This window comes from Nuphar pumila, chromosome 12 (assembly GCF_984573655.1).
Source record: "Nuphar pumila chromosome 12, dmNupPumi1.hap1.1, whole genome shotgun sequence".
NCBI classification, from domain to species: domain Eukaryota; kingdom Viridiplantae; phylum Streptophyta; class Magnoliopsida; order Nymphaeales; family Nymphaeaceae; genus Nuphar; species Nuphar pumila.
In genome coordinates this window covers 87,653,454-87,681,442 of record NC_143260.1, presented here as the reverse complement: position 1 = coordinate 87,681,442, position 27,989 = coordinate 87,653,454, and the positions used below count along the sequence as shown (strand labels likewise).

General features: G+C 37.9%; 1 protein-coding gene across 1 annotated transcript in view; it reads left to right on the top strand.

The window, feature by feature from the left end:
- Nucleotides 1-27,989, top strand: part of LOC149821142 (GEM-like protein 1) — a 58,803-nt gene that overhangs the window by 15,360 nt on the left and 15,454 nt on the right. The window contains exon 3 of the mRNA XM_089982555.1: nucleotides 7,587-7,861. Within this exon, the coding sequence (XP_089838681.1) occupies nucleotides 7,587-7,861 (275 nt within the window). The remainder of the gene's footprint in view (nucleotides 1-7,586; nucleotides 7,862-27,989) is intronic.

Sequence of the window (27,989 nt, the reverse complement as noted above, 5' to 3'; positions counted from 1 at the left end):
TATTGTGCAGGAAATTGTGAACGATAAGGGAGAGGCTTCTAGTAGGTCGGTTCGAAATCTTGAATTCACCACTTGGAGAAAACGAGATCAAGCAGTTGTAGCCTACATTACCTCTACTCTTTCGCAAGAGGTTCTTGTAGGTATTCCAGATGAGTGCTCAACAATGGAGTTGTGGGAACAACTTGCGAAGACCTATTCTCAGATCTCAGAGGCAAGGATTATGCATTTGAAGAGGGAGTTTCAACTCCTAAAGAAAGAAAGCATGACTGTTACAGAGTATATGAACAAGGTGAAGATCATCACAGATCAATTGGCTATGGTGGGCTGTGTGATTTCTGATAAGGATAAAGTTCAACAAGCGCTAAACGGACTTGGATCAGATTATCATATGCTGGTAACATCTCTCTTGTGTCTTCCTTCACTTCCTAACTTTGAGGACCTTCGAGCGAAATTACTACAATATGAAATTTCCATTAAAGGAGAAGATGTAGGCAACAATTCAGGAAACCAAGAAGTATTGTTTACAGGGACAAACTCAGGGAGAGGACGGGGCCACTTTCGAGGAGGACATGGACTAATAAGAAATAATCAAGGGGGGCGTGGATTGCTGCCCACGCCTAGCATGCCGTCAGGTAGCTTTTCGGGAAATCACAATTTCAAAAATGTTCTAACGTGCTATTTGTGTAACAAAAAAGGGCATATCAAGGCAAATTGTTGGCACAACCCGCAAAACAAAGGGAAAATGAATGTCACAGGGTCGTCGAGCAAGGGAAAAGCTAGAGGAAATCAATGGGATGAAGACAATGTCAAGAGCCTTTTAATATCAGCTTTGTCAGGATTGAATTTCAAACAGGGTGATCAGGGAACTTGGTATGTTGATTCTGGAGCTGCAGCTCACGTGACGGGTGATATTGGTAAGATTTTGAAACCTATCCCTTATCATGGAAATGCAAGTATTAAAACTGGAGATGGAGCTCTCCATCCAATAACTTACACTGGAAATGTGAATATTCCTCTTTCTGATGGTTCCCTAAAATTGTCCAATGTTTTTCATTCTCCTAATATTGTCAAAAATATCATTTCCGTTTCTAAATTGGTTGATGACATTCATTCTTGCGTCGAATTTACTCCTTCTTCTGTCTGTGTCAAGGATCCACTCACGAAGAAAACGCTCGTTGAGAGAAAGCGAAAGGGAAATATGTATATCCTCAAAGAGACTTCTTCACCTGTTCGTAGAGCTGGATCAAAATCGTCCATTGGTCAACCATTCAAATTGGATTCATCTAAGGATTGTTTGAGTTTATCTTCGTATAATAAGCCAAATATTTGGCATTGTCGTTTGGGTCATTGTAATAATGCTTCTCTTGAGAAACTGGTGTCGAGCGGCTTTATTTCACGGTTAAGTTCGCATAATAAGGTTGATGGTTCCCTTTGTTCTAGTTGTCAGTTGTGTAAGAGTCATTTACTTCCCTTCAATTCAATAAATGAAAGAGCTTCTTTTCCTTTTGAACTTATTCATTCTGATGTTTGGGGACCTGCTCCCCAACCCTCTTTGTCTGGCCGTCGCTACTATGTCACATTCATTGATAGTTATTCCAGATATACTTGGATTTATTTTATGAAATACAAATCTGAGGTATTCAAATTCTTTCGTTTATTTCATGCTCTTGTTGTCAATCAATTCTCGACAAGTATTCAACAATTCCAGTGTGACGGAGGGGGAGAGTATCTATCAAAGGAATTTACTGAATTTCTTTAAAACAATGGGATAAGGCGTAGAATATCTTGCCCACACACACCACAACAAAATGGGGTTGCAGAAAGAAAACATCGTCATATTATTGAAAGTGCCCTAAGTATGCTGCATGACACTCACATTCCTTTAAGTCTTTGGACAGAAGCTTTTCACTCTGCGGTTTATGTAATAAATCGTTTACCGATGAAAATGTTGAATAATTTGACTCCTTATTTCGTGTTATTTGGTATCCAGCCTCAATACAGTCAACTACGAGTGTTTGGATGTGTATGCTATGTTCACATTGACAGTTCCCAACGTAACAAATTTCAGGATAAAGCTTGTAGATGCAGGTTTGTTGGGTATGCTGAAGAGTATAAAGGATATCGATGCTATGATCCAGACACTCGACACATTAAAATCTCACGAAACATTGTCTTTGATGAGAGTAATGTCCAGATCTTGAACAAAGATGCAAGGGTTACTAAGGAGGAAGAAAGCTATCAGCCATGGCTAGCGAATGAATTGTTTGATCAACTAGAGATGGATAACTCTGCTCCATGTCACACAGTGATAGATGAGTGTGAGCCCATGGGAACCAATGCAGAATCTAGTGGGAACATGTTGACAGTTACTCAGGGATCTACTGTGCCTCCCATCGTAGAAGAAACCTTGACATCTGGTACTGCTCGTCCAGATGACAAAAGATTCAAAGGGGCAGTATATGCCAGAAGAAGGGATACACCCCACATAACTGAGCAGGTTAGACGTTCGGAAAGGATCAGACATCCTATTGAAAGATGGGTAAGCTATGAGATTTTTTCCACAGAAATGCAGTTATTTGTTGCACAGGTTGAGAAACAGGAAGAACCCATCGATTTTCCCCAAGCATCCTTGTCATCAAAATGGGCAGATGCTATGAATGAAGAAATGGGAGCTTTACATGAATGTAGGACCTGGGAAATAGTTCCTAGACCTCCAGATAAGAATGTTGTAGGGTCTAAGTGGGTATATAAAATCAAGTACAAACCTGACGGATCCATTGAAAGATATAAGGCAAGACTAGTTGCTAAAGGCTTCACACAAGCATATGGAGAAGACTATGACGAGACCTTTAGTCCAGTTGTAAAAATGGGAACCATTCGACTTGTGTTATCCTTGGCGGTTCAACATGGATGGTCTCTAAGCCAACTTGATGTTAAAAATGCATTCTTACATGGTGATCTAAAGGAGGAAGTTTACATGGAGCAACCTCTTGGTTATGCAGAAAACACTCCTGAGACACATGTATGCAGGCTGCGACGAGCTATTTATGGACTAAAACAAGCATCTAGATCATGGTTTGACAGTTTCTCCATTGAAGTACAACGATATGGATTCGTCCGTTCTCAACTCAATCATTCATTGTTCATCTTTCAAGAACATCAGGTCAACACCTTACTTCTCATATATGTAGATGACATTATTATTACAGGAAGTTCTTGTAAGCATATAGAGGCTACAAAGATCCTATTGAGCCAAAAGTTCAAGATGAAGGACCTGGGTGTCCTACGATATTTCTTGGGGGTTGAAGTGGATCGACAAGACACTAGCCTCTTGTTGACTCAACACAAGTACGCTCTGGATCTTTTGGAAAAATCAGGAATGAAAAACTGCAAGCCATTGAATACTCCTAGCGTGTTAAACCATAAACTCAGTGCTCAAGATGGGGAAATCTATGAGGACCCGAAATATTATCGTCGTTTAGTTGGGATGCTTCAATATCTTACTTTTATGAGGCCGGATATTGTATATGCAGTGAATCAAGTCTCTCAGTTCATGCATGATCCACGTACAGAACACATGAATGCAGTTAAAAGAATTCTTCGGTACTGAAGGGTACTCTTGGAGATGGGCTTGCTTATCGTCAATCAAAGGCAAAAGGAGAACATAGACAACTAGAAGTGTATGCAGATGCAGATTGGGCAGGAGATCTAGACGATAGAAAGTCGGTCTTTGGGTATTGTGTGTATGTTGATGACAACTTAATAGCGTGGAGTAGCCGGAAGCAACGTGCTGTTGCGCGTTCGAGCACAGAAGCTGAGTACCGATCCATGGCCTCTGCCACTGCCGAAGTTACGTGGTTAAGACATTTATTAACAGAGATAGGAGAAAAAGTGAAGGTTGCGAATCTGTTTTGTGATAATCAAAGTGCCATTCAAATTGCTTTCAATCCTATCCACCATGGTCGAACGAAACACATAGAGATAGATCAACATTTTGTCCGACAGAAGGTAGAAGACCAAGAAGTTATTCCAGTCTATGTACCAACATAAGATCAAGTTGCTGATCTACTTACCAAAGGACTTACGAGTGCGCGGTTTTGGTATCTCAAAGGCAAGTTGTCCATGGTACAAGACCATGCACAACTTGAGGGAGGGTATTAAGATTGTATTATAAACTGGATCGAGTTTTCCAGTTAATGTTGGGTTCTTTAATGTAACATATAACTTTATGTTTGGGTATGGATCTAAACATTTGGTCCAACCCAGTTACTACTTTGTATATTTATATACATGAAGTAGGGCACGACTTCGATAGTGGAGTCTCCCCATTTACTGCCGCATCTCTCTCTCTCTCTCTCTTAGGGCCATTCTCACAAAAACAAGAAAAAAAAAGAAAAAAGAAGGAAAAACAGGAAGGAGAGAGAAAGGGGGTACCTTGTTCTTCTTTTTCTTCTTCTTGTTGTTGCAATAGACCGAGAGAGAGAGAGACAGAGAGATGCACCACCCTTTCCCTTTTTATACTTTGTCGGTAACAACCTAGGCGGTAAAATAAGGCCCTACTGCCTGAACCCAAAAGCCTAGGCCCTGCTGCGCCTAGGTCGCCTAGGAACCACCTTTGACAAACAAGAAACCAATCTTTCAATAAAACCACAACTACAATGAGCAAGACGATTGTGCCAAACATTGGCTTTATTCAAACCAAAGTACTAAACAAAACTGATGGACTAGATAACTCTAGACTAGGATTCAAAACAAAACCAACTCATTTAGACGCAAGATCTTAAGGATGTACATGCTCCTTGATCTTTTGCCTTCAATAAATATCCTCTTCGTGCGAGGATCCTTGACACAAACAGCGGACAAAGTAAATGCCATACATGAATTGGTATTATCAACAAGTTTAGAAACAAAAATAAGATTCTTTTTTATGTTGGGAAGAAAAAGACATTAGAAAGATTTAGAGAACCAAACTTAGACAAAAGAATAGACACATTTCCAGTGTGTGTGATGGGGCGACGAATCCCATCTTCAGTAACAATACTATCTTTACCATGATAATAAACTAAAGTTAAAAACTTACCCTCATCACCTATAATGTTAGCAGCTCTAGAATCAAGATATCACACCCTCTGCTCATTGTGCTGTAAATTGAGTCCTGCAAGGACAACAAGTAGCAATTGCTTATCTATTGAGAGATGACCTTCTCCACTACTCTGACCTCCAAATTGACTATTGCCTTGATTCTTGTTCTGTGTTGTCCTTTAATTATATATGGGATTTTCTTTAAACTAACAATTCACTTGACATGACCTGGTTTCTTGCATATGAAGTAAGTAGGAATAAGGCATCACCCTTGGGCAGCAGTGTTAGGAGGAATATTCGGTGTGGGCAGTATACCTCGGCCTCCCTGATTGCCTCCACGACCATGTCCTTTGCCTCTTCTAAAATATCCACCTCTTTCACAGCCTCATGAGACATTAGTGATCAGAACTTCTTGAGTATCATTAGAGACATCAACATCAGCAACAAAAGTCATCTCATAATGTAATAATTTGTCTTTTAAATTCTCAAATGTAGAAAGCAACTTTGAGTACTATAAGTTGGTAGAGATGACATGATAGTCATGGTCAAGACCACTGAGAGCCTTATTCGATATTTTATAGCCAACTATAGCAAGCTGATCAGTGATGTTCTTCATTTTATTAAGGTATTCCATCATCAACATAGAACGTTTCTTCAAATTTTGAAGCTCCTTCAAAAACTTTACCCTGGATTATGAAATTTGAGAATATGTTTGGACTAATCTAGTCCAAAGTTGAAGAGAGCAGTGCAATCATTAGGCACTCCAATGAGAACCTCCTGCGCCAAGGTGAAGATGATGTAGGCGACCAATGCTTGATCCCTCTTCATCCATGAAATAAAATCTGGATTTTTGACATGAACAAAAGAAATTACAACCCCTTTGTCATCCTTTTCCTCTTTGATAACATACTCTGGTAGAGGGACGATGGACTCATCAAGGTGTCCAAAGAGATCGACTCATAATAAAAGGAGTTATTTGCCTCTTTCAAGTTACAAAATTAGAGTTGTTATTTTTTTCGGAAACTAATTGAGGTGAAATGGTATAAGATAGGGACAACCGAGGATTTGGATCCATGAATAAGAAAGATAATAAGAACAGTATGGGGAATAAAATAAACAGGAATATTCAGCCTATCATGTCAGTATCAAGAACAAAAACTTAAATTTTTCCGACCATTTTTTTGGTTGGTATTTCGCAGCAGGCACCCACAAAAGTTAATCTGATCAGAAACTTATAGTTTCTGACCTAAAAAAAATTGATGCAATATCAAGATATATGACATGATGTAGGAAACCCCAAGTAAATTTCTGCAAAACTGAATATGCAGATAAATAAAACAGAATTTGCAGATATCTGGGTTTTGGATCCAAATGGGATGCGTAATCAGCAGAATATCTATGATATCAAGACCAAAAGAAACGAAGAAGAAAGAAATTCTAGAGGTTGACGTCAAACAGAAATTAGGAAAACAAGAGATCACGTTATTCAGATTTTTTTTTTTGAGAAAACGAAAGTCATACCAGCAAATTAGCTTGGGAACAACTGCAGAAAGAGGATTAAAGGCTGAAAGAGGAATTCAAAGAAGAAGAAGAAGAAGAAGAAGAAGAAAAGGAACAGACAGAAAAGAGAAAAACTTGAAAAGAGACAAATAAAAAGATGAAAAACCCAAGATCTCTTAGGATGTACCTTAATAGATGCGATCAGACACTCCTGCCCTGATACCATGTTAAAACTGGTATCTATACATGTCCAGAGCAATCACAAAGAAGGGGAGACAATGTGAGTGAGGACTGCTGTTTCTTTTATTCCAAGGATTCCCAATGGGGAGATCATGGTTCCTTTCTCATTATATGCAAATAACATACAACAGGCACTTTACATATTTGCCCACGATAAATACTTTACAAGATATCAGCCAAAACCCAGATCCAATATTGTTATCTATCAATAGTTTAGGCACTCGGACAGGCTGAATGGAACATTTTATCATTTCTTCTCTCTGACTCTGTTGACTGAATCCCTTTCGGATCTTGGATTTTCATGAGCCTTGATTCTACGGATGATTCATGACTGGTACCTTTTATGTTTGAGTTTCTATTCAAGATTGCCATCTGTATGGAAGAAATCCTTGGTGGTAAACCATGACTTATGAACATGTGCTGAAAAAGGCTTTTTTATGTCTATCTGTGACATGCCTGAAGGGTAGTCTGATTGCAGATGATCCATGTGACTCGTATCTTTGTCAGCAATTGTTGATGTCTTTTATCATTTGTCTGGTTGTGTCATGTGATTATTGTTACATCAATGCATTTAACATGTAGGCCTTTACTGTCTTGTTATAATTCTGCATTCTAATGGGCTTTACTATTAAGAAATATATTTCAGCAATCTTTTTTCTATTTCCATATAATGTTCCCTATTCTTTTTCATTTACAGATGATGTAGTAATGAACCTGTGATTTTCATTTCTGAAAATGTTTATTATTGCTGCATTTTTCAACAGTGAGAACTAGTCCCAGTCCTGCCGATGCAGCCATGGGAAGAATTTCTCAGGGGACAAAGGTTCTCATCAAAGGTGGGCAAGGCAAGATTTTCCATCAGACATTTCAGACCTTGCCAGGGGAGCAGCTTCGAAAAGCATTTGCTTGCTACTTATCAACTTCGTCTGGGCCTGTCATAGGAACACTATATTTATCTACAGCCAGGATTGCCTTTTGTAGTGATAGTCCACTTTGTTATACTCCACGCTCAGGGCAGCAGGAATGGATTTACTACAAGGTATTCTCTTGATCAACTTGTATGTGTGTACGTATGTGCAGGCATTTATGTATGTGTGTATGTATTAGGTGTTAATGATAGGGTCTACAAACTAATAACCTCTGCTGATATTCTAACATCTTTTAGAGAGAGAGAGACTCATGTCAGATTTCAGGATTTTTCTGCTTCAGATTGCGTACCATGTTCAGGTGATCTAGAGAATGTTTGCAATGTCGTTGATATTTGGGATAGTTTGCAGATAAATTCAGAATCACTAAGTGCCTGAAAGCTAGAAATGCGTATTGATCATATGCGATCTTATAGAATACTTTGTATGTTGTTATTATCAAGGCAATAAAAACGTGAAAAATGAAAACTTAGCTCAGTGATGTGCTACAAGTTGAAATGACTAGACAACTAAGGTTCTAAAAGAATATTCTGTATTGGACTGTAGAGTGGCTATTGTTCTGCACTAATTTTTTATTTTTCATTGATTTGTTTTTGTTAAAATTTGGGTGGTATGAGCATATATATATATATATATATATATATATATATATATATATATATATATATATATATATATATATATATATATATGGTTGTAATATTTATTACGCTCTAGGGATATTTTGGTCTTTTTAACCATTGTAAATTTCTGTAATAGGTGTCACCCAATAGGGGCTGTTTTTATTTTTATTTTGTAATATGTTATATTGTCAAGGTCTTTTCTGTCCTTGACAATATAACAATAATATAGCTGTTGGAGCTCCCAACAGCTAGATTTCTAGCTGTTGGGGAGCCCCCAACAACTATATTTTGGGGAGCCTCTCACTCCCCTTTTTGCATATAAATATGGGGGTTGGACTGTAACATTACAAAAAAATCCATCCTTTTAAAACTTTTTCCAAAACCCAAATTTTCGAGAAAATTTAAAAATTTTCATTCGTGTAAAAGTAAACATGACTTCCAAAGGGTAATGTGTTAACAAACTCATCTAGGGCCACGTTCCAAATACTGGACAACCCGCTTGAGTGCAAGCACAGGCTTATATTAGCCTCTTAGTATCAGGTACAGTACGAAACCATCCGTAGACATAACTCGATTAAGTTTATTACGCTATCGAAAATCATATAGTAAATGCGGAAGACGAAATATATTTAAATGTTAAGACATTTGAGGAGTTACGTAATAACATTGAGATGTGAAACATTCAAAAGGGTGAGCTTAATAGCTTCACCTATGGAATTAAAATCAAACCATGAGATAAGCAAAATGTTTCATTCTATTCCAAATAACAAAAATATTTAATATCTTTACAAGTCTTTAAAACAAACCAAAGTCTAGATCCCCAACATATCGTAACAGGTAAGAGTGTCCCTCGAGTGCATAGCGTCCCATCCTTCATCTCAGTTCCCCAAGACGATATCTGTAATTTGTTTGGGCGTTAATACAATGCGTCCGTAGGATACACCAAAACTGAACTTGAATAATGCAAATCAAGTTTGTATTGGTACAACTATAGTGTAATTCACATTATTCTAAAATGAGAGTCAAGGGAATCTATATTCATACATTCATTCGTAAAATGAATAATCAATCCATCCCATCAGATATAGTTGCAAAAGAAAAAGTAGTCCAAAGTCCCATTTGACCATTTTAGCGTGAAACACACACATGCTTTTCAAATTACAATCATATCATATGGATCCATAGATTGCATATAAACAAACAAGTCAAATCTTATACGAATATGCTTCTTAAGCAACCAAGCTTTACAAGTCTAAATAAATTGAGACATTCACATTCATTATTTTATAAAAGAATAGTCTGGTCATTCATATGACAAGTCAATATATGACATTCATATTCACTCACATGCATGCTCAAATGTAATCCACATTTATCAAATGTAAAAAGAATAAGTTAATTCTCGTGACTATGCACTCATGCATTTTTATATTTAAGGAACATGTCCATTCTCATAACCTTTCTAGTGTGTTACACACATACATATACATCTCACATACATTTCAATCAACTCATTGACTTGATTCATCTGGTTAATCACATGACCCAATAGATGTCTTTTTCATTCACATGTATGCTCATATGCAATGGCATTTGTAAACATTATAAATCTACATGTCTATATCATTATGTTTATGCATACGACAAAGGTGATTTTAAAAATCTAATGCATTGTCTCTCTTGATTATTTTAAAACCATCTGGTACAAAAGAGGGTATAGCTGCCCAGAAACGACCATAGGGGTATTTATTATGCCATGTATTTTCAATTTCCTGCCTATGACTTAACTGGGTCTAGGTGGTCCATCCTGCAATATAGTGATTGTGAGACAGACACGAAGTCCTTGTACCAGCCTATGCCCGTGTACGCCGCCCAAGCTATATATATATATATATATATATATATATATATATATATATATATATATATATATATATATATATATATATATATATATATATATAACGTTTTCCCTAACTTTGCAGAGTTTCTGGCCATACCCGTGAATCCCCGAATAGGTCTGTCCTCATAGCCTCCGTGGGGCGGGAAGGAGGCACACATAGTTCTCCAACATTTTTATACTCCACAAGGTTTGTTTTGCGTTTTTCTCTTCAAGGAAGTCCTTGTACCGGCTTATGCCCGCGTACGCTGTCCAAGCTAAATATATAGGTAACGTCTTCCTTAACTCCACAGAGTTTCTTGCCCTACCCTATGAATTCTCGGGTAGGCCTGTCCCCATAACTTCCGTGGAGCGGGGACGAGGCACACGTACTCCTCTGACATTTTTATACCCACGAGGTTTGTACCATCTTTCTTTCTCCAAAGAAGACATGAGATTGGGATGGACCCAACCATCTCGAAGAGCTCAGTTTCACCGGCGCCTCATAAGGACCCGTGTTTCACATGTTATCTTTTTTTAAAGTCATAGGCCATATTTTCAGTGCCATTATCTCACATGATAACCCTGTCATGCCCTTATGCATGATTTACTCGTCCGTGCCCTTAGGAAGGACTTAGTCATGACATGCTCTCATGCATAATTCATTTGTAACATATTCTTAAGCATGATACATTTCTAACATGCATGACATGCTTCACACAAATTCATGTCACACGTGCATTCATTTCACCTATGCAGGCCATTATTCTAAAATCATGTCAAGCATGATCTTCGTACTACAACAAGGTAAACACTTCAATTCCCATACATTCAAATCATGCTTTGCATGATCTTTGAACTTCTTTCAATATTTGTACGATGTATTGCATCATACACACTTACCACAAGTTATTTACCCGATTTCTTAAGTTTTGTATTTTCCAAATGTACATTGGCTTATAGCCACTTGCAATACTTAACATTAAGTATCATATTTTTGATCTACGTGCATGACAATTCATATAGGCAAATAGTGCATACATTTAAACATGATATGTGCATCGAAAACTTGAATTAACAAGTGCATATAACTATATTCAATTATGGACATGAACAATAACACTTACTCAAATCTGAAAATACAAGGTGCATGTCAACCTATTTAACTATGCATATTCGCACATGTTCACATGCATTTATGACACAAAATGGTATAATCAAAACCAAAACGTAAATGTACGCCAAAACCACGTCAAATTTGAGTTTTAAATACACATAATCATCACTTAAAAACTGATTTTGAAACATGTCCAATATTGCGTTCAATTTTGGAAAGTTTCTCTTTGGCATTTTACCGAACACTTAGCATGCGACACAATTCTCAAGGCAAACTGAAATTTCAGAATATGTAAAGCGTAAAAGTATATTTTATTACTCTAACAATTCGGTTCTAAATACATGTTAGAATTGCTAATTAATCTAAAATTAACGAATCCAATCTATTAGGCATACTCATAACCGATTTACGCTAGAATTAAAACTACGCTATATGCATGATCCAATTACGCAATAAAAAACACATGATTGCGACAAAACAAACTAAATAGCATTCTAAAAAATTCAGTTAAGGGTTCTTACCCTCATAGATCCTGTAAAATAATATAGCGAAACCCAAAATCCCTAGGGGTTTCACAATCTGCAACGAACCACAACAACGACAACCAAGAAAACCCAAGAATACAAAACAATGAGGTTCAACTGTGGTGTTTTGCACGCTGATGGAAATGCTAGAGGGCTACATGATTATCTAGGTAGTGTTGGAAGGTTTCTCCACACAAAATCAGCACCCAATTGGAAATTGGGTGGGTTGATTTCTCAAAAATCGACAAGAAACCCCAAATCGACAATAGAGGCTAGGCTAGTCGGCTGGTTCCTCTCAAATGGCATACTCCACGTGTTGCACACATCCTTCGAGAAGCTTTCCCGTTGTTGGCACACTCTTCAAGAAGCATGATTCCCTAGGGAGGTCGACTAAAGGGGAAAGAAGGAGATAGAAGATTGGAGAAGACGATGATGACGTTGATGATGATGATGATGATGATGATGATGATTATGATGATTATGATGATGATGATGATGGAGGTGGCATAGATCTCTTGGGCATGACACCCAAGGTGGAGGTGCTGTGCTCAAATCCCAAGAAGAAAGGAGGGAGAGAGAGAGGTCGATTAGGGTGAAAAAAGAGAGGAGAAGAGGGAGTTCTCCCTTCAAAAAAGCAAAGAAGAGGAGGAATGGGGATGGTCGACTGAGATTGAAAAAAGAAAGGGAATAGAGAGGGGTCGGGTCCCTAGTGGGCCCCACCCAACTCGCCATTAACTCCCTTTTGTGCCCAAAAGTGATGGGTTCTGATTGGGTCTGGCCCAAGTGGGTCGGTTCCCACCAAACCACATAAACAAATAAAAAATAGAATGATTATAAAATACACGAGGAAATTTTTGTTTTGAAAATAATTAGAAGGTTAAAATAAATACCAAAATCTAAGAAAACCAACTATTATTATTAAATTGGGTCAACCCATTGGGTCTGAACCCACTTGGACATCGAGTCTATAATGATTTCTTTGAAATGTGCGTAGAACTCTAAAAATCCCTATTCGATATTTGTTTTAACAATATTTTAAATAACCATTATATCAAAATAAAATAACCTTTTAATTATTTTTGACCAAAATGCCCTTATTTTAAAAATCACTCACAAGCTATCTAATTATATCTGGTTAATCTCAAAACACTGTGAAATCACTTCGATAAATCATCAACACAATCAAATACATTCATTTAATTATAAATTAAACACATTTAATGATTAATTTTCGAAAGTAATTTTATAAATGCCAATTATACCCTTATTCGGCCAGAAATGAACAATTGAACATGTATATCACTAATAAATGAAATTTAAAACCCAAAAAGGATTTTGCAACTCTATCATAAAGATGTTCATTTTATTTATTTATAATTCTCAAAATTTACAGGTTTTACATGGACCCCTTATAATGCTATGCATTTTGTGTGCATTGTGTACAATGTAGTCAAAAGCTCTGACTAGGCACCAACTAGTCAGCCTAGTCGGTCTAGGCTAAGTAAAATGCCTAGGCTTTGCAATTCCTAGGTGCGTACCTTAAAGGGTGCCAATTTTGTTGACTAATGTTAAAAGTTGTAATCTCATAGACAATCTCATATGTAAATACCCCATCATATGTAATCTTTTAGTTTAGTTACAATAGGATAGCTAGTTAACTTTATTTTTTTGGTTTGGACCATTGTAAGCTTATGCTTTTTGACCAAGTCAAAAAGCATAAAGCAAAAACCTTTGGACACTTTCTTAGACCTTTGTCAAAAAGCAAAGTCCATGAAAGAGTCGTTGGACACTCCAACGACTCTATTAGAGCCGTTGGAGAGTCCAACAACTCTTTCTATGGCTCCCTTCTTCAACATTATAAATATGGGGTTTTGTCCCCTTGTAAAATATACTTTTGAGTTGGGATTTCTCCCATTTTAATGAAGTTTATTTTTCTTCTTTGTGCATACCCTTTTTCGGGTATTTTGTATGAACCCTAGTGGTTCTTGTGCTCGAGTGAGTATTATTTGAGAGCTATTTTTGTTGTGGGCTTCTCTTCCTTACATGGTATCAGAGCCATTGGTAGAAGCAATCAAAATGATTTTTTGTGCATTGGGAAGCGTGCCACTCAAGTTTCTTTAAAAAAAATGGTCTATTTGAAGGTGTAATCATGTGCAGGTTTGAAAGCTTGGAAGATTATTTGTATTCACCATTTTGTGGTAGAGTATCCTCTTCTCTAATCTGTCTTTTATATTTTATCATTCTCTTCTCCTTATCATTTTCTTCCCAAATTGTAAAATGGATGACAATGATAATGTCACCATTAAGCCCATAAAACTCAATGATTCTAATTATGTCAAATAGGCTTCAATCATGAAGCATCTCATTTGGGAAAAAAGATTATGGGGGTTAGTGGATAAAACCGATGTGGAACCTACACTAATCCTCACCAAAGAAGAAGAGAAAGAAATACCTCTCTCGGAGGTAGAAAAGGTTAAAGCCATCTCCACTTACGAAAAAAAGTGGAAAGAATGGAGAATGAGACATGCTAAAATCATGTCTTGGCTCATATCAAGTGTTGACATGAAGAAGTGTTCAAGCCTTGCAAAGTTTGAACATGCCAATGATGCTTGGGATTATCTTAAGAGAATGCACTCTCTTAAGGATATTGCCCACATATGTAATCTTCAAGAAAATGTTCGCAATATGGTTCAAGGGGATAAGAGTATTAGAGAATATTACAATAGCTTATCCAAGTTATGGGAAGAGTTGGCCTTCCTTGAACCAAAGTGGCATTGTCCACAAGACATATAACTTCGTCAAAATCAAGTGAATGCGAAGCATTTTTTCCAATTCATTAATGGATTGAGATCCGAATTTGAATAAACCAAATCTGCTCTTCTCCATCAGAGAAAAGTCCCTTTCATTGAAGACACAATAGAATAATTGAGTATGGAAGAGAATAGACTCAAGAAAAGAATTTCTAAAAGGGATGATGATTCGGTTCTAGCAGTATCTAGACCGGGAAATCATGTTCGCTCATACAAACCTCCACACGTTAGGAGAACTAATGATGAAAAACAAAGAAGCGACTTTGAAAGAAGAAAAGTCATTTGCTATTATTGTCGTGAACCAGGACATGACAAGACTTATTGTCCAAAATTAAAGAGGCCTTATGAAAAGAAAGTAGCTACAATCGAATCTCCACAAGAATCAAGTGAGATATCTATTGGAAATATGTATTTAACTCAATTGGTGGTGACACTTCAACCACTTCTCAAAGAAGCTTCTTCATCTGTCAGAGCCGCTGTCTCTTCCGTCAGCATTTCCGATCCCGGTAAATCTCTTTGGCTTCTTGACTCTGGTGCTTTCTTTCATATGACACCTAACATAAAATTGCTATCACAATGTCATAACTCAAGTGCATCAAATGTTTTTATTGCAGATGAAGCATCTCTTGAGATTAAAGGAATATGAAGTTTTGAAAATATTTTACAAAACTCAGAAGGCTTTACAACAACAACAACAACAACTACGCCTTCATCCCAAAACAATTGGGGTCAGCGATATGAACCAAAAAAGAAATTCATTTTGGGTCTTCCACATGAATCCTTTTCCTCCAATCATATCTATCCAACGCCATGTCCTCGGTGAGGTTCAAAGCATTCATATCCTTTCCTATCATCTCCATCCAAGTCTTCCTAGGCCTACCCCGACCTCTTTTAACTAATATATTTTCCCATTTCTCCAACCTTCTAACTGGAGCATCATTAAGCCTTCGCCGAATATGTCCAAACCACCGTAAACGATTCTCTCGCATCTTATTTTCAATGGGTGCAACACCTACCTTCTTACGTATCTCTTCGTTCCGAATCTTATCTTTTATTGTATTTCCACACATCCATCTAAGCATCCGCATCTCAGCTACACTCATTTTTTGAATATGATGTCTCTTGGCAGCCCAACATTCCGTACCATAAAGTAAAGCGGGTCTAATAGTCGTCCTATAAAACTTTCCCTTCAACCGCAATGGCATTCTACGATCGCACAACACTCCAGTAGCACTTTTCCATTTCATCCACCCAACCTTTATCCTATGATTTACATCTCCATCAATTTCTCCATACTTTTGAATGATGGATCCCAAATATTTGAAATAATCATTCACCGGTATATCTTGCTCACCAAGCTTCACTACACTCCCATCACTACTTCGTTGCTTACTAAACCGACATTCCATATATTCAGTCTTACTCTTACTCAACTTAAAACTCAGAAGGCTTTGTATTCCAAAAAATAGATTTATTCCTAAACTTAATCTAAATCTTTTATCTGTTTCTCAATTAACTGACCATGAGTGTAATGTTTTCTTCTCTTCTCGTGATTGTCGAGTATAGGATCACCAGTCAGGGAAGCTTATTAGGGAAGACCATAGAGAAGGAGACTTGTACTATATGGATTTTTTGGAAATACCCAAGAATACACTATGTTGTAATGTTCAAAAATTAAACTTGGATCTTTGGCACAAAAGGTTTGGCCATCCTTGTATGTCCAAGATTCAGTTTTTTCCAAACATGGGAAAATTTTCTGATTTTGAAGCTTTTACATGTGAAAAATGTATTCTTGGAAAAATAAAAAAACTACCTTTTCAAGAAAGAACCTTTGTTTCTACACAACCATGGTTGAAGATTAAGTTGTCCATGGTTCAAGACCATACACAACTTGAGGGAGGGTATCAAGTGTCGTATAGTGCTGGACCAGTTTGGGCCTGATCCGGACCCAAACTGGGATTGCGTGATTGACGTGCTTACTGGGGCACGATTGTAATATTGTGTTTTGTTGTAGGACAATCATGTCCATAACCGAATTACCTTGTAACCTAATACATAAATATATTAAATCAGGTCACGTAAACAAGAAGAAAAAAAATCGTGAACCTGTGTAGCCCCAAACAACTCTGTGTATTCTTCTTCTTCTACCTTTTTCTTCTCTCTCTTTCCTTCTATTGCAGATCAGGTTTGGTGCAAACTCAAGTTCTAACATGGTATCAGAGCAAGGTTGGATTTAGGGCTCGGTATTGCTTCCAAAAGGTATGACCATAGAGAATATCTGATTTCGGTCAGGAAAGTATTCTTCTCTCTCTGTTTTTTATTTTTCCTCTCTTTCGCAATCTATGTTATCGTGTTTTCTCCCAAAAGGATGATCCCTTTTTCTTGTCCCCATTTCTTCTTAAAACTGCTTTCGTGTTTTCATCTGAAACACGTGTTTTCCCTTTAAAGGCCTGTTATCTATTGCATTTTCATCTTGAAACCCTAATCGTGACCCATCTTGAAACTTGCGAATTCTGTTTTTTTTTTAAATCCTCATTGTGACCCATCTTCTTGAATCAATACTATGTTCCAAACAAAACTCGTGATTGCCTTTTCTTAGAATCTGTTCTCCTATTCCCTCATTTCAAAACTGATTATTGATTAATCTGAAAACACGATTCATCGTGATCTTGATTCATGCTAATCGAACACGGCAATTTTTTTTTAGCCTATTGATGCTAATCGAACACAGCATGTTTAGGTGGCTTGATTCATGAATATCGAATTGATATTTTGAATATTTACGTGATCTGATATCTGTAAAAAAAAATGGCAGCAGATCCGAATTTTGTTATAAATCAGTTCTCTTTTGGCCTGAACTTAAACAATCACATTATCTTGAAGTTTGATTAGCATTCCATTGATCCCCTCTTAGAGTATTTTCTACCTTATATTCACGTGTCTCATAATCATGGATTCTTCTTCAACCCAGTCCGGTTTGTCATCAAACTTCCTTAGCCAACTTGTTTCTGAAAAATTAAATAATTCCAATTTCCTGACTTGGAAGAGACAAATAGTTTCTTTTATCAGGAGCCAGGATCTCTTTGGTCATCTGGATGAATCAATTCCAGCCCCACCAGAGTTCATCGCAAAGGAGGAAACAGACGCACAAGGGGCTACATCTACCAAGCTTGTTCGCAACTCGAATTATGTCTCTTGGATGAAAAAAGATCAGGCATTAATTGCCTACATCACATCTACCCTATCTCAGGAAGTACTAGTTGCTATCCCCGATGACTGCACATCAATGAAATTGTGGAACAGGTTGACACAGACATACTCTTAGATATCTGAAACAAGAGTTTTGTTTCTCAAGCGTGAATTCCAGCTTCTCAAGAAAGGCGGTCTATCTATCATGGATTATTTGAATAAAATGAAGACTATTACAGATCAGCTAGCCATTATTGGATGTGAAGTACCAGACAAGGATAAAGTGCAACAAACATTTAATGGTTTGGGCCTAGATTATCATGTATTGGTGACATCATTGTTGTGCTTGCCCATGCTTTCCATATTTAAGGACCTCCGGGCAAAACTTCTATAATACGAAATGTCGTTGAAAGGCATTGCTGAAGATTCTCATGCTTAATCTGATTCCCAAGATGTTTTAGCTACTGGGTTCTCCTTCGGTCGTGGAGGAAATAGCTTCAGAGGAGGAAGAGGTCGTGGTAGATTTGCAGGTCTAGGTTTGCTTCCCACACCCAATATGTCGTTCAACTCCAATGTGAAGAACCAAAATCAAAGAGCTGTTCCAACATGTTACCTGTGCAATAAAAATGGGCATATTAAGGCAAATTGCTGGTTTAATCCTCAAAATAAAGGAAAATTGCAAAACACTGAGAGCAAGAAGGAAAATAATGTTACCAAAACTGATGGGGAGGTAAAACAACTTCTGCTGGCAGCATTGTCTGGGTTGCACTTGAAGCAGAATGATCAAGGATTATGGTATGTTGATTCAGGAGCAACGACCCATGTTACGGGGGACGTTGGTAAGCTCTCGAACTCGATTCCGTACTTTGGTAAAAATAGTATTGTTACTGGAGATGGATCTCACCATCACATTTCTCACATTGGTGATGCAATCATTCCTTTGTCAAAATCATCTCTCAATTTGTCAAATGTCATTTATGCTCCTAACATAAAAAAAATATTATTTTTGTGTCCAAACTTGTTGATGATATACATTCTTATGTTGAATTCACTCCCTCTTCTGTGTATGTCAAGTATGGGAGACATTCGCTAAAGAGGAGCGAAAAGGAAATATGTACATCTTCAAGGAAGATCCATTTGCGCATACCAGTTCTGTCTTGAAGCCCTTATTGAAGTCTAAGTCTTTTCAGTCTGAGTTATCTATGTCAGGTCCTGAGTCTGTTTTTAGTCTTTCTAAATGTAATAAGCCAAGTCTTTTTGCAGTTATTCTTTTCTTGAGAAACTTGTATCAAGCAAATTAATCCTAAATCAAGTTTAACTCTTGAGGAAAATAATAAAAAGTGCTCCAGTTGTCAAATGTGTAAGAGTCATGTACTTCCTTTTGATTCTATAAATAAAAGAGCTTAAAGACCCTTTGAAATTGTTTATTCAGATGTTTGGGGTCCTGCGCCCGTCTGTTCTTCTTCTGGCAACATATATCATCTAATCTTTATTGGCAGTTATTCCCGTTATACTTGGATATTCTTTATGAAGTATAAGTCTGAAACTTTTCCCATATTTCACAACTTTCATGCCTTTGTTCGAAACCATTTCTCTACCAATATTTTGCATTTTCATTATGATGAAGGTGGTGAGTATACATTGAAGGATTTTTCTGATTTTCTCTAAAGTAATGGAATAAAGCGTAGAGTGTCTTGTCCACGTACGCCACAACAAAATGGGATTGCTGAGAGAAAGCATAGGCATATTGTTGAAACGGCCATGAGCAATGTGCATGATAGTAATCTTCCCATTAGTCTGTGGACAGAAGCATTCTATTCAGCAGTCTATATTATAAATCGTCTGCCTATGACAGTTTTACAAAATAGTTCATCATTTTTTTCTCTTTTCGGCATTCAACCTGATTATGATGCTCTGCGTGTGTTTGGATGCATTTGCTATGTTTATATTGATGATTATCTCAGGAATAAATTCCAACCAAAGGCTTCCAAGTCTAGATTCGTGGGATATGCCGATGATTATAAAGGTTATCCGTGTTATGACCCTATGACTAAGCGTGTTAAGATTTCCAGGAATGTTGTGTTTGATGAGAATAATCTTGGAGATGTATCATTTAATACTTGTCAAAGGATTCTCAGAGAAGAGGTTTATCATCCGTGGATGAGTGCAGAATTATTTGCAGGTGCTTATGGTGATTGCTCACCTCAGTGTACTCAAGAAACACATTCGACTGACCAAAATGACATTGACTCAGGCCAAGCATGCTTACCTCAATCTGGTGATTAGGTCGGTGGAGCTTCACATGTTGAAGAAGGGGCAGATCCACAATCTCATCCTATTGACAAATTTAAAGGGTATGTGTATGTGTGAAGAGAAAAAGGTGCTCCTCCTGCTTCTCACATTGAACTAGATACTTATGTGCCTGTAGGAAACCTGAGGAGTTTGAATAGAATCAGAGATCCTATTGACAGGTGGGTCAGCTACAATAAATTTTCTATGGATCTTCAACTCTTTTTGTCTCAGGTTGATAAGCATGATGAACCTGTAGGGTTTCATCATACCGTGAAATCAAACAAATGGATTGATGCCATGAATGAAGAAGTGGAATTGCTTCATGAATGTCAGACATGGGAAATTGTTGCCAGACCTCCTAACAAAAATGTTGTTGATTCCAAGTGGGTTTATAAAATTAAGTACAAACCCGATGGTACTATAGAACGATACAAAGCATGGCTTGTTGCAAAGGGGTTTACATAGGAATATGGCCAGGATTATGATGAGACTTTTAGTCCCGTGGTCAAAATGGGGACAATAAGAATTATATTGTCTTTAACTGTCAAAAATGCATTTCTTCATGGAGACTTGAAGAAAGAAGTTTACATGGAACAACCTCCAGGATATGCTGAGGGAGACCCAAGCACACATGTATGCAGACTAAAAAGAGCAATATATGGTTTGAAGCAGACCTCACGCTCGTGGTTAGAAAGTTTCTCCTTAGAAATACAAAAACATGGATTCTGTATATCTCTCTTGGACCACTCATTGTTTATATTCAAGGGTAAGGGCATCACCACCATGTTGTTAATATACATTGATGATATTATTGTTACAGGGAACTCGATGAATCACATTGAAGAAACAAAAAGACTATTAAGTCAAAGGTTTAAGATGAAAGACTGTCACCCCCCCCGTCCCGAGCTCTCTCCCTCTCTCTGTCGGCAGGGGCTGGCCCCTACCTCCTTGTTGCTGTCGGCAGGGGCTAGCCCTGCCGTCTCGTGGCTGTCGGCAGGGGCTGCCTCCCCTGTTGCATCGTTGCTGCCAGCAGGGGCTGGTCCCCTGTCGTCTCGTGTTGTCGGCAGGGGCTGGCCCCCCTGCCGTTTCGTGGCTGTCGGCAGGGGCTGGCCCCCCTGCCGTTTCGTGGCTGTCGGCAGGGGCTCAGCCCCTGCTGTTTCGTTGCGGTCGGCAGGGGCTCAGCCCCTACCGCCTCACTGCTGTCGGCAGGGGCTCAGCCCCTGCCGCTTCGCTGCTGTCGGCAAGGGTAGGCCCCCTGCCGCCTCGTTGCTGTCGGCAGGGGCTGACCCCCTGCCGCCTCGCTGTTTTAGACAGTGGCTCATTCCCTGTCGTCCCGTTGTCGTCGGTGCCGCCTTCGCCTAATTCTACCCTTGCCCCGTTGCACCATTAATTATATTAACATAATTGAATATTTAACACTCTTGCATATTTACGCAACAGGTCCCGATCGTGCTCCGCTGCTCAACCCTCGTATTATCCTCACGCGTAGGCGTACGCAGCTGCACGACATCCCAAGGTAGGGTAAAGTCGCACAAAGGGCAATTGATGAACCTAATTAAGTTAAAATAATTAAGATGTCCATGCTGGATATACTTAGATTTATATTGCTTCTGCATTGCATATTTTCTTGTCTGCATAATTATGAGTTCGGGTACGGTTGTACTCTTCGAGTATTAATTTGCGTATTTGCTTATGTGGTTGAAGGTGGTTTCGTACTTTTTGTAATACTCATGCCCTTAATTGCTTGCATATATACTTGCCTGTACGTTCCTATGGGTCGATGTACAATTTCATTCTTTGATCATTATTTTGCATAGTTGCTTATGAGTTGAGGTGTGGTTTCGTATTTCTTGAAATACATATGCCCTTGTTTGTTTGCATACATTTTTGCATGCACGTTTCCTTTGAGTAAGGTACGACTTCGTGTCTCGTGTATTACTTATGACCTTATGTGTTTGCCTATCTAACTGGTCAAGGTATGGTTTTGGTACCTCGTGTGTTACTTATGTGCGTTTCGCTCGATGTGCGGCATTGCAAGTCGAGAGTTGCTTGTTGTCAGGTTATAACCTGCATATGCTCATATTTATGGTAAATATGTACTTACATAAACGTAGTCTTGTGCCTATCCTGATATCACTTGTTTTCAAAACACTAGAAGTTGTGTTTGTGCGTTGTAGTTCTTTAAAAGCGAGTTTCCTTCTGTCAACCCAGTGCTTTTCAAATTGCACAGCTTTTGCAAAGTTAAGTTTTAGGTCTTGCAGGATTGCGAAGTCACATTTGGCCCCTCCCAAGTCCACACACTTGGGTGAAATGTTTTATAACCTTGATTCAAGTTGTGGCTCATTTTGAATAACCCCGATCAGGGGCATGAGCATATGAATGAGTGGGGTTCTGTTGAAGGACCCATTCTTTATCTATCAATCTAGTGTCACATGTCGATACTAAGATAAATTTTGGATGTAAGATTGATAGTGTTGTGTCTTGTGTGAATGACTTAATGTGACATCTATGTCACATGGGTGCGGGTGCGGCGCAATTTCAAAAATTTTGGACACGGGGACTCGGCTATATATATATTAAAAAAAAAAAAAAAATATATATATATATATATATATATATATATATATATATATATATATATATATATATATATAAGACTCGGTCAAAGTTGTGCCCATTAGGGGACAGGTGATGAGTTGTGAAGGCATTCTGTACACTTTCTTCATACAAGAATAATTCACTTTTGGGCACTTTCTTCATACACTGTAATAATTCACTTTCTTCATACAGGAAAAAACCACAAAAACTTGAGTTGTGCCCATTCTGTACTTAAAACTTGAAAGTGTACAGGTTTTTTAGTTGTGATGGGTTTTTTTCCTTACAGTTGTAGCCCAGAATTTTTTTTTAAAAAAAAAATTCAAAATTTTTTTTTCCCAAAAAATGGACCAAAATGATGACCGAGTTCGAGCCGCACCCGTGTCAGTGCGTGTCGACGCGGGTGCGGCGACCTTGGAGCCGAGTCCGTGTGACATAGTGTGGCATTATGGCTTTTAAGGATGAAGCGTGCCAAATGAGCACTCCTATATTTTTTTGAATTTGTGTGTTGGGTATTCCTTTTGAGAAGCCCACAGACCTCCCTGGTTCAGTATAGCGTACTTTTAGACATGCACAACATGTTAAGTACTTTTGTTGATCGGACGAGAGATCCGAGATGACCTTGCATCATAAAATATGAAAAATGTTGTTGAAGTGAATTCAAAACTTATCTTGCCAGGCTGTGTTGTATTAATTCTTTTGCAGATAATATCTGTTGGGGTTTCTTTTGTGGAACCATATCCCTTTCATCGTAGTCGTACTTATGACATGTACGACCGTACTTTTTGACAAGTACATCTTCTTACGTTGCGATGATTGGATGAGTAGGTTGTGGCAACCTCGATGAGTGCAAATAACAAAATGTTGTGATCACCTAAATAAGTGATGTTTTCGCCTTCACCGGCAAGATACTCGAGTGAGTCGAAAGACCAGAGTATGTAGAATGGGTCTTCAGTTAACTACTCCTGATGTACTCATTCGAATCGCTGACTCCTGTCAGGAGAGATGACAGGAAGGTACAAAACTTCGATGGACAGGCCATTAATGACAGTTACGAGCAAAAGACTCGGCTTCCCCAGTCATCGGAGTTAGGGGAATGAGACTACCATAATTATCCTAGGTGGTAGCTCTCTATGTTTGGGATGCATCCATTGTTTATGCTGCTTCGGGGATTTCTCTCTTGGTCACCGACCGTCCCCTTAGGTGCGGACTCAGTCAGCTATCCGGGTTATCATAAAATACATAGCATAATAAACCCCCAGATCAGTTTAGGCTGTTTCTAGAGTCGTGCCTTGTGCGTACCCGCTTGACCAGTTAATATCGAAACATAATTTAATTCCGATCACACAATGTGTTCAGTTATGCACGTATGAAAGTTATAGGGTACAACAGGTTCAATACTTATGGAATTGTGTGTGTGGTTGATGAAGCATTGTATTTTGCTAGTTAACTTTCTTGTGCAGTGTTTTGCTTGTAATAGTTAGCTTACTTGTGCTAGTAAAATGCTAGTAATAATTTTAGCATTATGCTCATGATAGTTTGCTCTATGACTCTGCTGAAATTAAATTGCTATATAATTGCCTGTCTACTTGACATATTAAATTATTCTGCTTAATTATGTTCAATTTTGTCATGTCTGTGCACCTTCCAGTTTTTAGTGAAACTGACCCATTTTATGGGCAGGTTTTGGATAGGTAATACAGTCTGCGATGGCACGATGACGTGATGAGATCAAAATAGGGCTCTTTCCCTGACGTTTCGCTCTTGAGGACATGTTGGTAAATTTGGTATAAAGTGTGTTTCAAAATTTCTCTTTTATTAAACCGTGAGTTAATAAAACTGTTTTAGTAAGCTTCTTCTTGGTTTCAACAAATGAATTCTCAATTATTGAAACTCTGTTTCTAAACCATTTGATTTTAATGGTTGTGCGGGATTTGACAAAAGGAAAGTTTATGCTGTAATGTGCTCAAAATCCATTGACTTTTGGTTTTAAAAATATCATTTTCCGCTGAAGTATTATTTAAACTCTGATTATTGTATGATTTCAAAGCTTTCTAAACTTTTCTAAAAAGTTACAAGTCCTGGATTTTTGGGGCGTTACATGCCCAGTTTTGAAGATCTTCAAGCCAAACTTCTTCAGTATGAGATGAGCATAAAGAACATGACAGAAGGTGGTGAGCATACAAATGCACATAATGTCTTGGCCTCAGACATGTCTCAAGGTGATGGAGGTGGGGGTAACAGTTTTCAAGGCGGTAGAGGACGTGGCTATTTTGGATAGGAAGGTCGTGGCATTCTTTGTACTCCGAACCCACTAGGATTTTTTAATGCAGAGAATCAGAGGAGAGTGCCTACATACTTTTTGTGCAATAAGAAAGGACATGTGAAAGTTGAGTGTTGGTTTAATCCACAAAACAAGGGAAATAATAGTAAAGTTGGAAACAAAAGGGAATTTGAGGGACAGAAGCCCACTGAAGATATACAACAACTTTATCTTAAATGACTATCAAGCAGAATGAGCAAGGAGAATGGTATGTGAATTCCAGAGGAGCCACTCATGTTACATGTATTAAGTATCGTGAAATGGGCTGGACTAGTTTGGGTATGATCCAGACCCAAACTGGGATTGCGTGATTGACGTGCTTTCTAGGGCACGTTTGTAATATTGTGTTTGTTGTAGGACAATCATGTCCATAACCAAGTTTCTTTGTAACCTAATACATAAATACAAAGAATCAGGTCACGCAGCAAAAAATGACTCAGTGTCTCCTTCTTCTTCTACCTTTTTCTTCTCACTTTTTCTCCTGTTGCAGATCAGGTTTGGTGAAAACTCAAGTTCTAACATGGTATCAAAGCAAGGTTGGATATAGGGCTCGGTATTGCTTCCAAAAGGTATGGCCATAGAGAATATCTGATTTCGGTCAGAAAAATATTCTTTCCTCTCTTCCCCAATCTATGTTATCATATTTACTCCCAAAAGTACGATCTCTTCTTCTCGTCCCCATCCTTTCTCGAAAGTACTTTCGTATTTTCATCTGAAGCACACCTTTTCCTCTTAAAAGTCTGTTATCTATTACATTCTCACCTTGAAATCCTTTCTTGAAACTCATGAATTCTGTGTTTAAATTCTCATCGTGACCCATCTCTTTAATCGCTACTATATTTCAAGCAAAACTCGTGATTCCTTTTTTCTAGAATTTGTTTTCTTATTCTCTCATCTGAAAATTGATCGTTGATTAATCTAAAAACACGATTTATTGTGATCTTGATATAACAAATTTTTTTTTTTACTTATTAATGCCAATCGAACACGGCATGTTCAAGTGGTTTGATTCATGAATATTGAATTGATAATTTGAATATTCACATGATCTGATATCTGTTAAAAAAAAAGGAACAGCAGATCTGAATTCTGTTATAACCAGTTCCCTTCTGGACTGAATTTAAACAGTCACATTATCTTGAAGTTTAATTAGTCATTCAATTGCTCTCTTCTTAAAGTATTTTCCACTTTATATTCTCGTATCTCATAATCATGGATTCTTTTTCAACCCAGTCCGGTTTGTCATCAAACTTCCTTAGCCAACTTGTATCTGAAAAATTAAATAATTTCAATTTCTTGACTTGGAAGAGACAAATAGTTCCTTTTATCAGGAGTCAAGATCTCTTTGGTCATCTAGATGGATCAATTCCAGTCCCACACCAGAGTTTATCACAAAGGAGGAAACATGCGCTCAAGGGGCTGCATCTGTAAAATTGTCTATGAAAAGACAATACGCATACGAGAACAAATAATATAGAAAAGATGTGCACGAAGGCACTCTCACAACACTTGAACAAAGTACGCAAAAGCGTAAAAATAATAAACATGCACAATGGCATGTATTTTATAGAAAGAACCAAATGCTTGAGACTCTCAAGCTTAGAGAAAACAAGGGGGGGACACCCCTATTTATACAAGAAAGAGGAGGTGCAAGGGGGCTCCCAAAGGAGTCGTTGGGGAGCCCCCAACGGTCACATTTGTGACCGTTGGGGGCCCCCAACGACTCTATTGGGGGACCCCCAATGCACCTTTTATGAAAATGTAAAAAATAAAAAAGAATAAAAATACAAAAAATAAAAAGAAAGAAAAGTACAACATATTCCAAATGGAATATGCGCAAGAAGGAAAATTACAATTGTACCCTTATCGGGTAAACATAAAAATAAAATAAAAAATATATATAAATATATATATTTATATATATAGAGATACATATATATATTATATGTATATGTATGTCTATGTATATAAGTATATATATTTATATTTACTTCAACGATTTTGGGAGATACATTTTAACACCCCCCCTCAAACTTACGGTGTGATAACCGCAAGTTTGTCAAGGAGGAAATGAAATCTGGGCGAACATAGAGCTTTGGTGAAGAAGTCAGCAAGCTGATACTCAGACGTTACGTATGGTAGATCAATGACCTTCTTCAAGTATTCTTCTCTGACATAATGGCAGTCCATCTCTATATGCTTTGTTCGCTCGTGAAAGGTGTGATTCTTGGCAATATAAATTGCACTTTTATTGTCACAGCACAACTTTGTTGGTTCTCTAATAAACACTTCCATATCTTCCAAAAGACTTCGAATCCATACAATTTCCATGGTGGTAGATGTCATGGCTCTATATTCGGCTTCATTGGATGACAGGGAGACCTGTTGCTTTTTACATCGCCATGAGATCAAGGACTCACCTAAGAAAACACAGAAACCAGTGGTGGAGTGACGGTTACTAGGGTCACCTCCCCAATCTGAGTCGGTATAAGCAAGCAATTTCAATTCAGAAGAAGAGGATAGGAATACTCCCTTATTCACCGTTCCCTTCAAATATCTGATGATGCGAAGCACAACACTCATATGAACGGTTATAGGAGCATGCTGAAACTGACTGGCGATGTGTATAGCATGTGACAAATCGGGTCGAGTAATGCTAAGATACATTAAAAACCTACCAACTACCTGTAAGGAGTAGGATCGGTTAGAGGAACACCGTCGTCAATCTTCATTTTTGCTCCCACAACTTCAAGAGTTTCGCATACTTTGCCATCAGAAATACTTGACCTGTCAATAATCTCGCAAGCAAGTTTAGACTGAGATAGAAAATAACCACGTTGCGAATAGGCAACCTCAATTCTAAGAAAATATGTCAGAAAACCTAAGTCT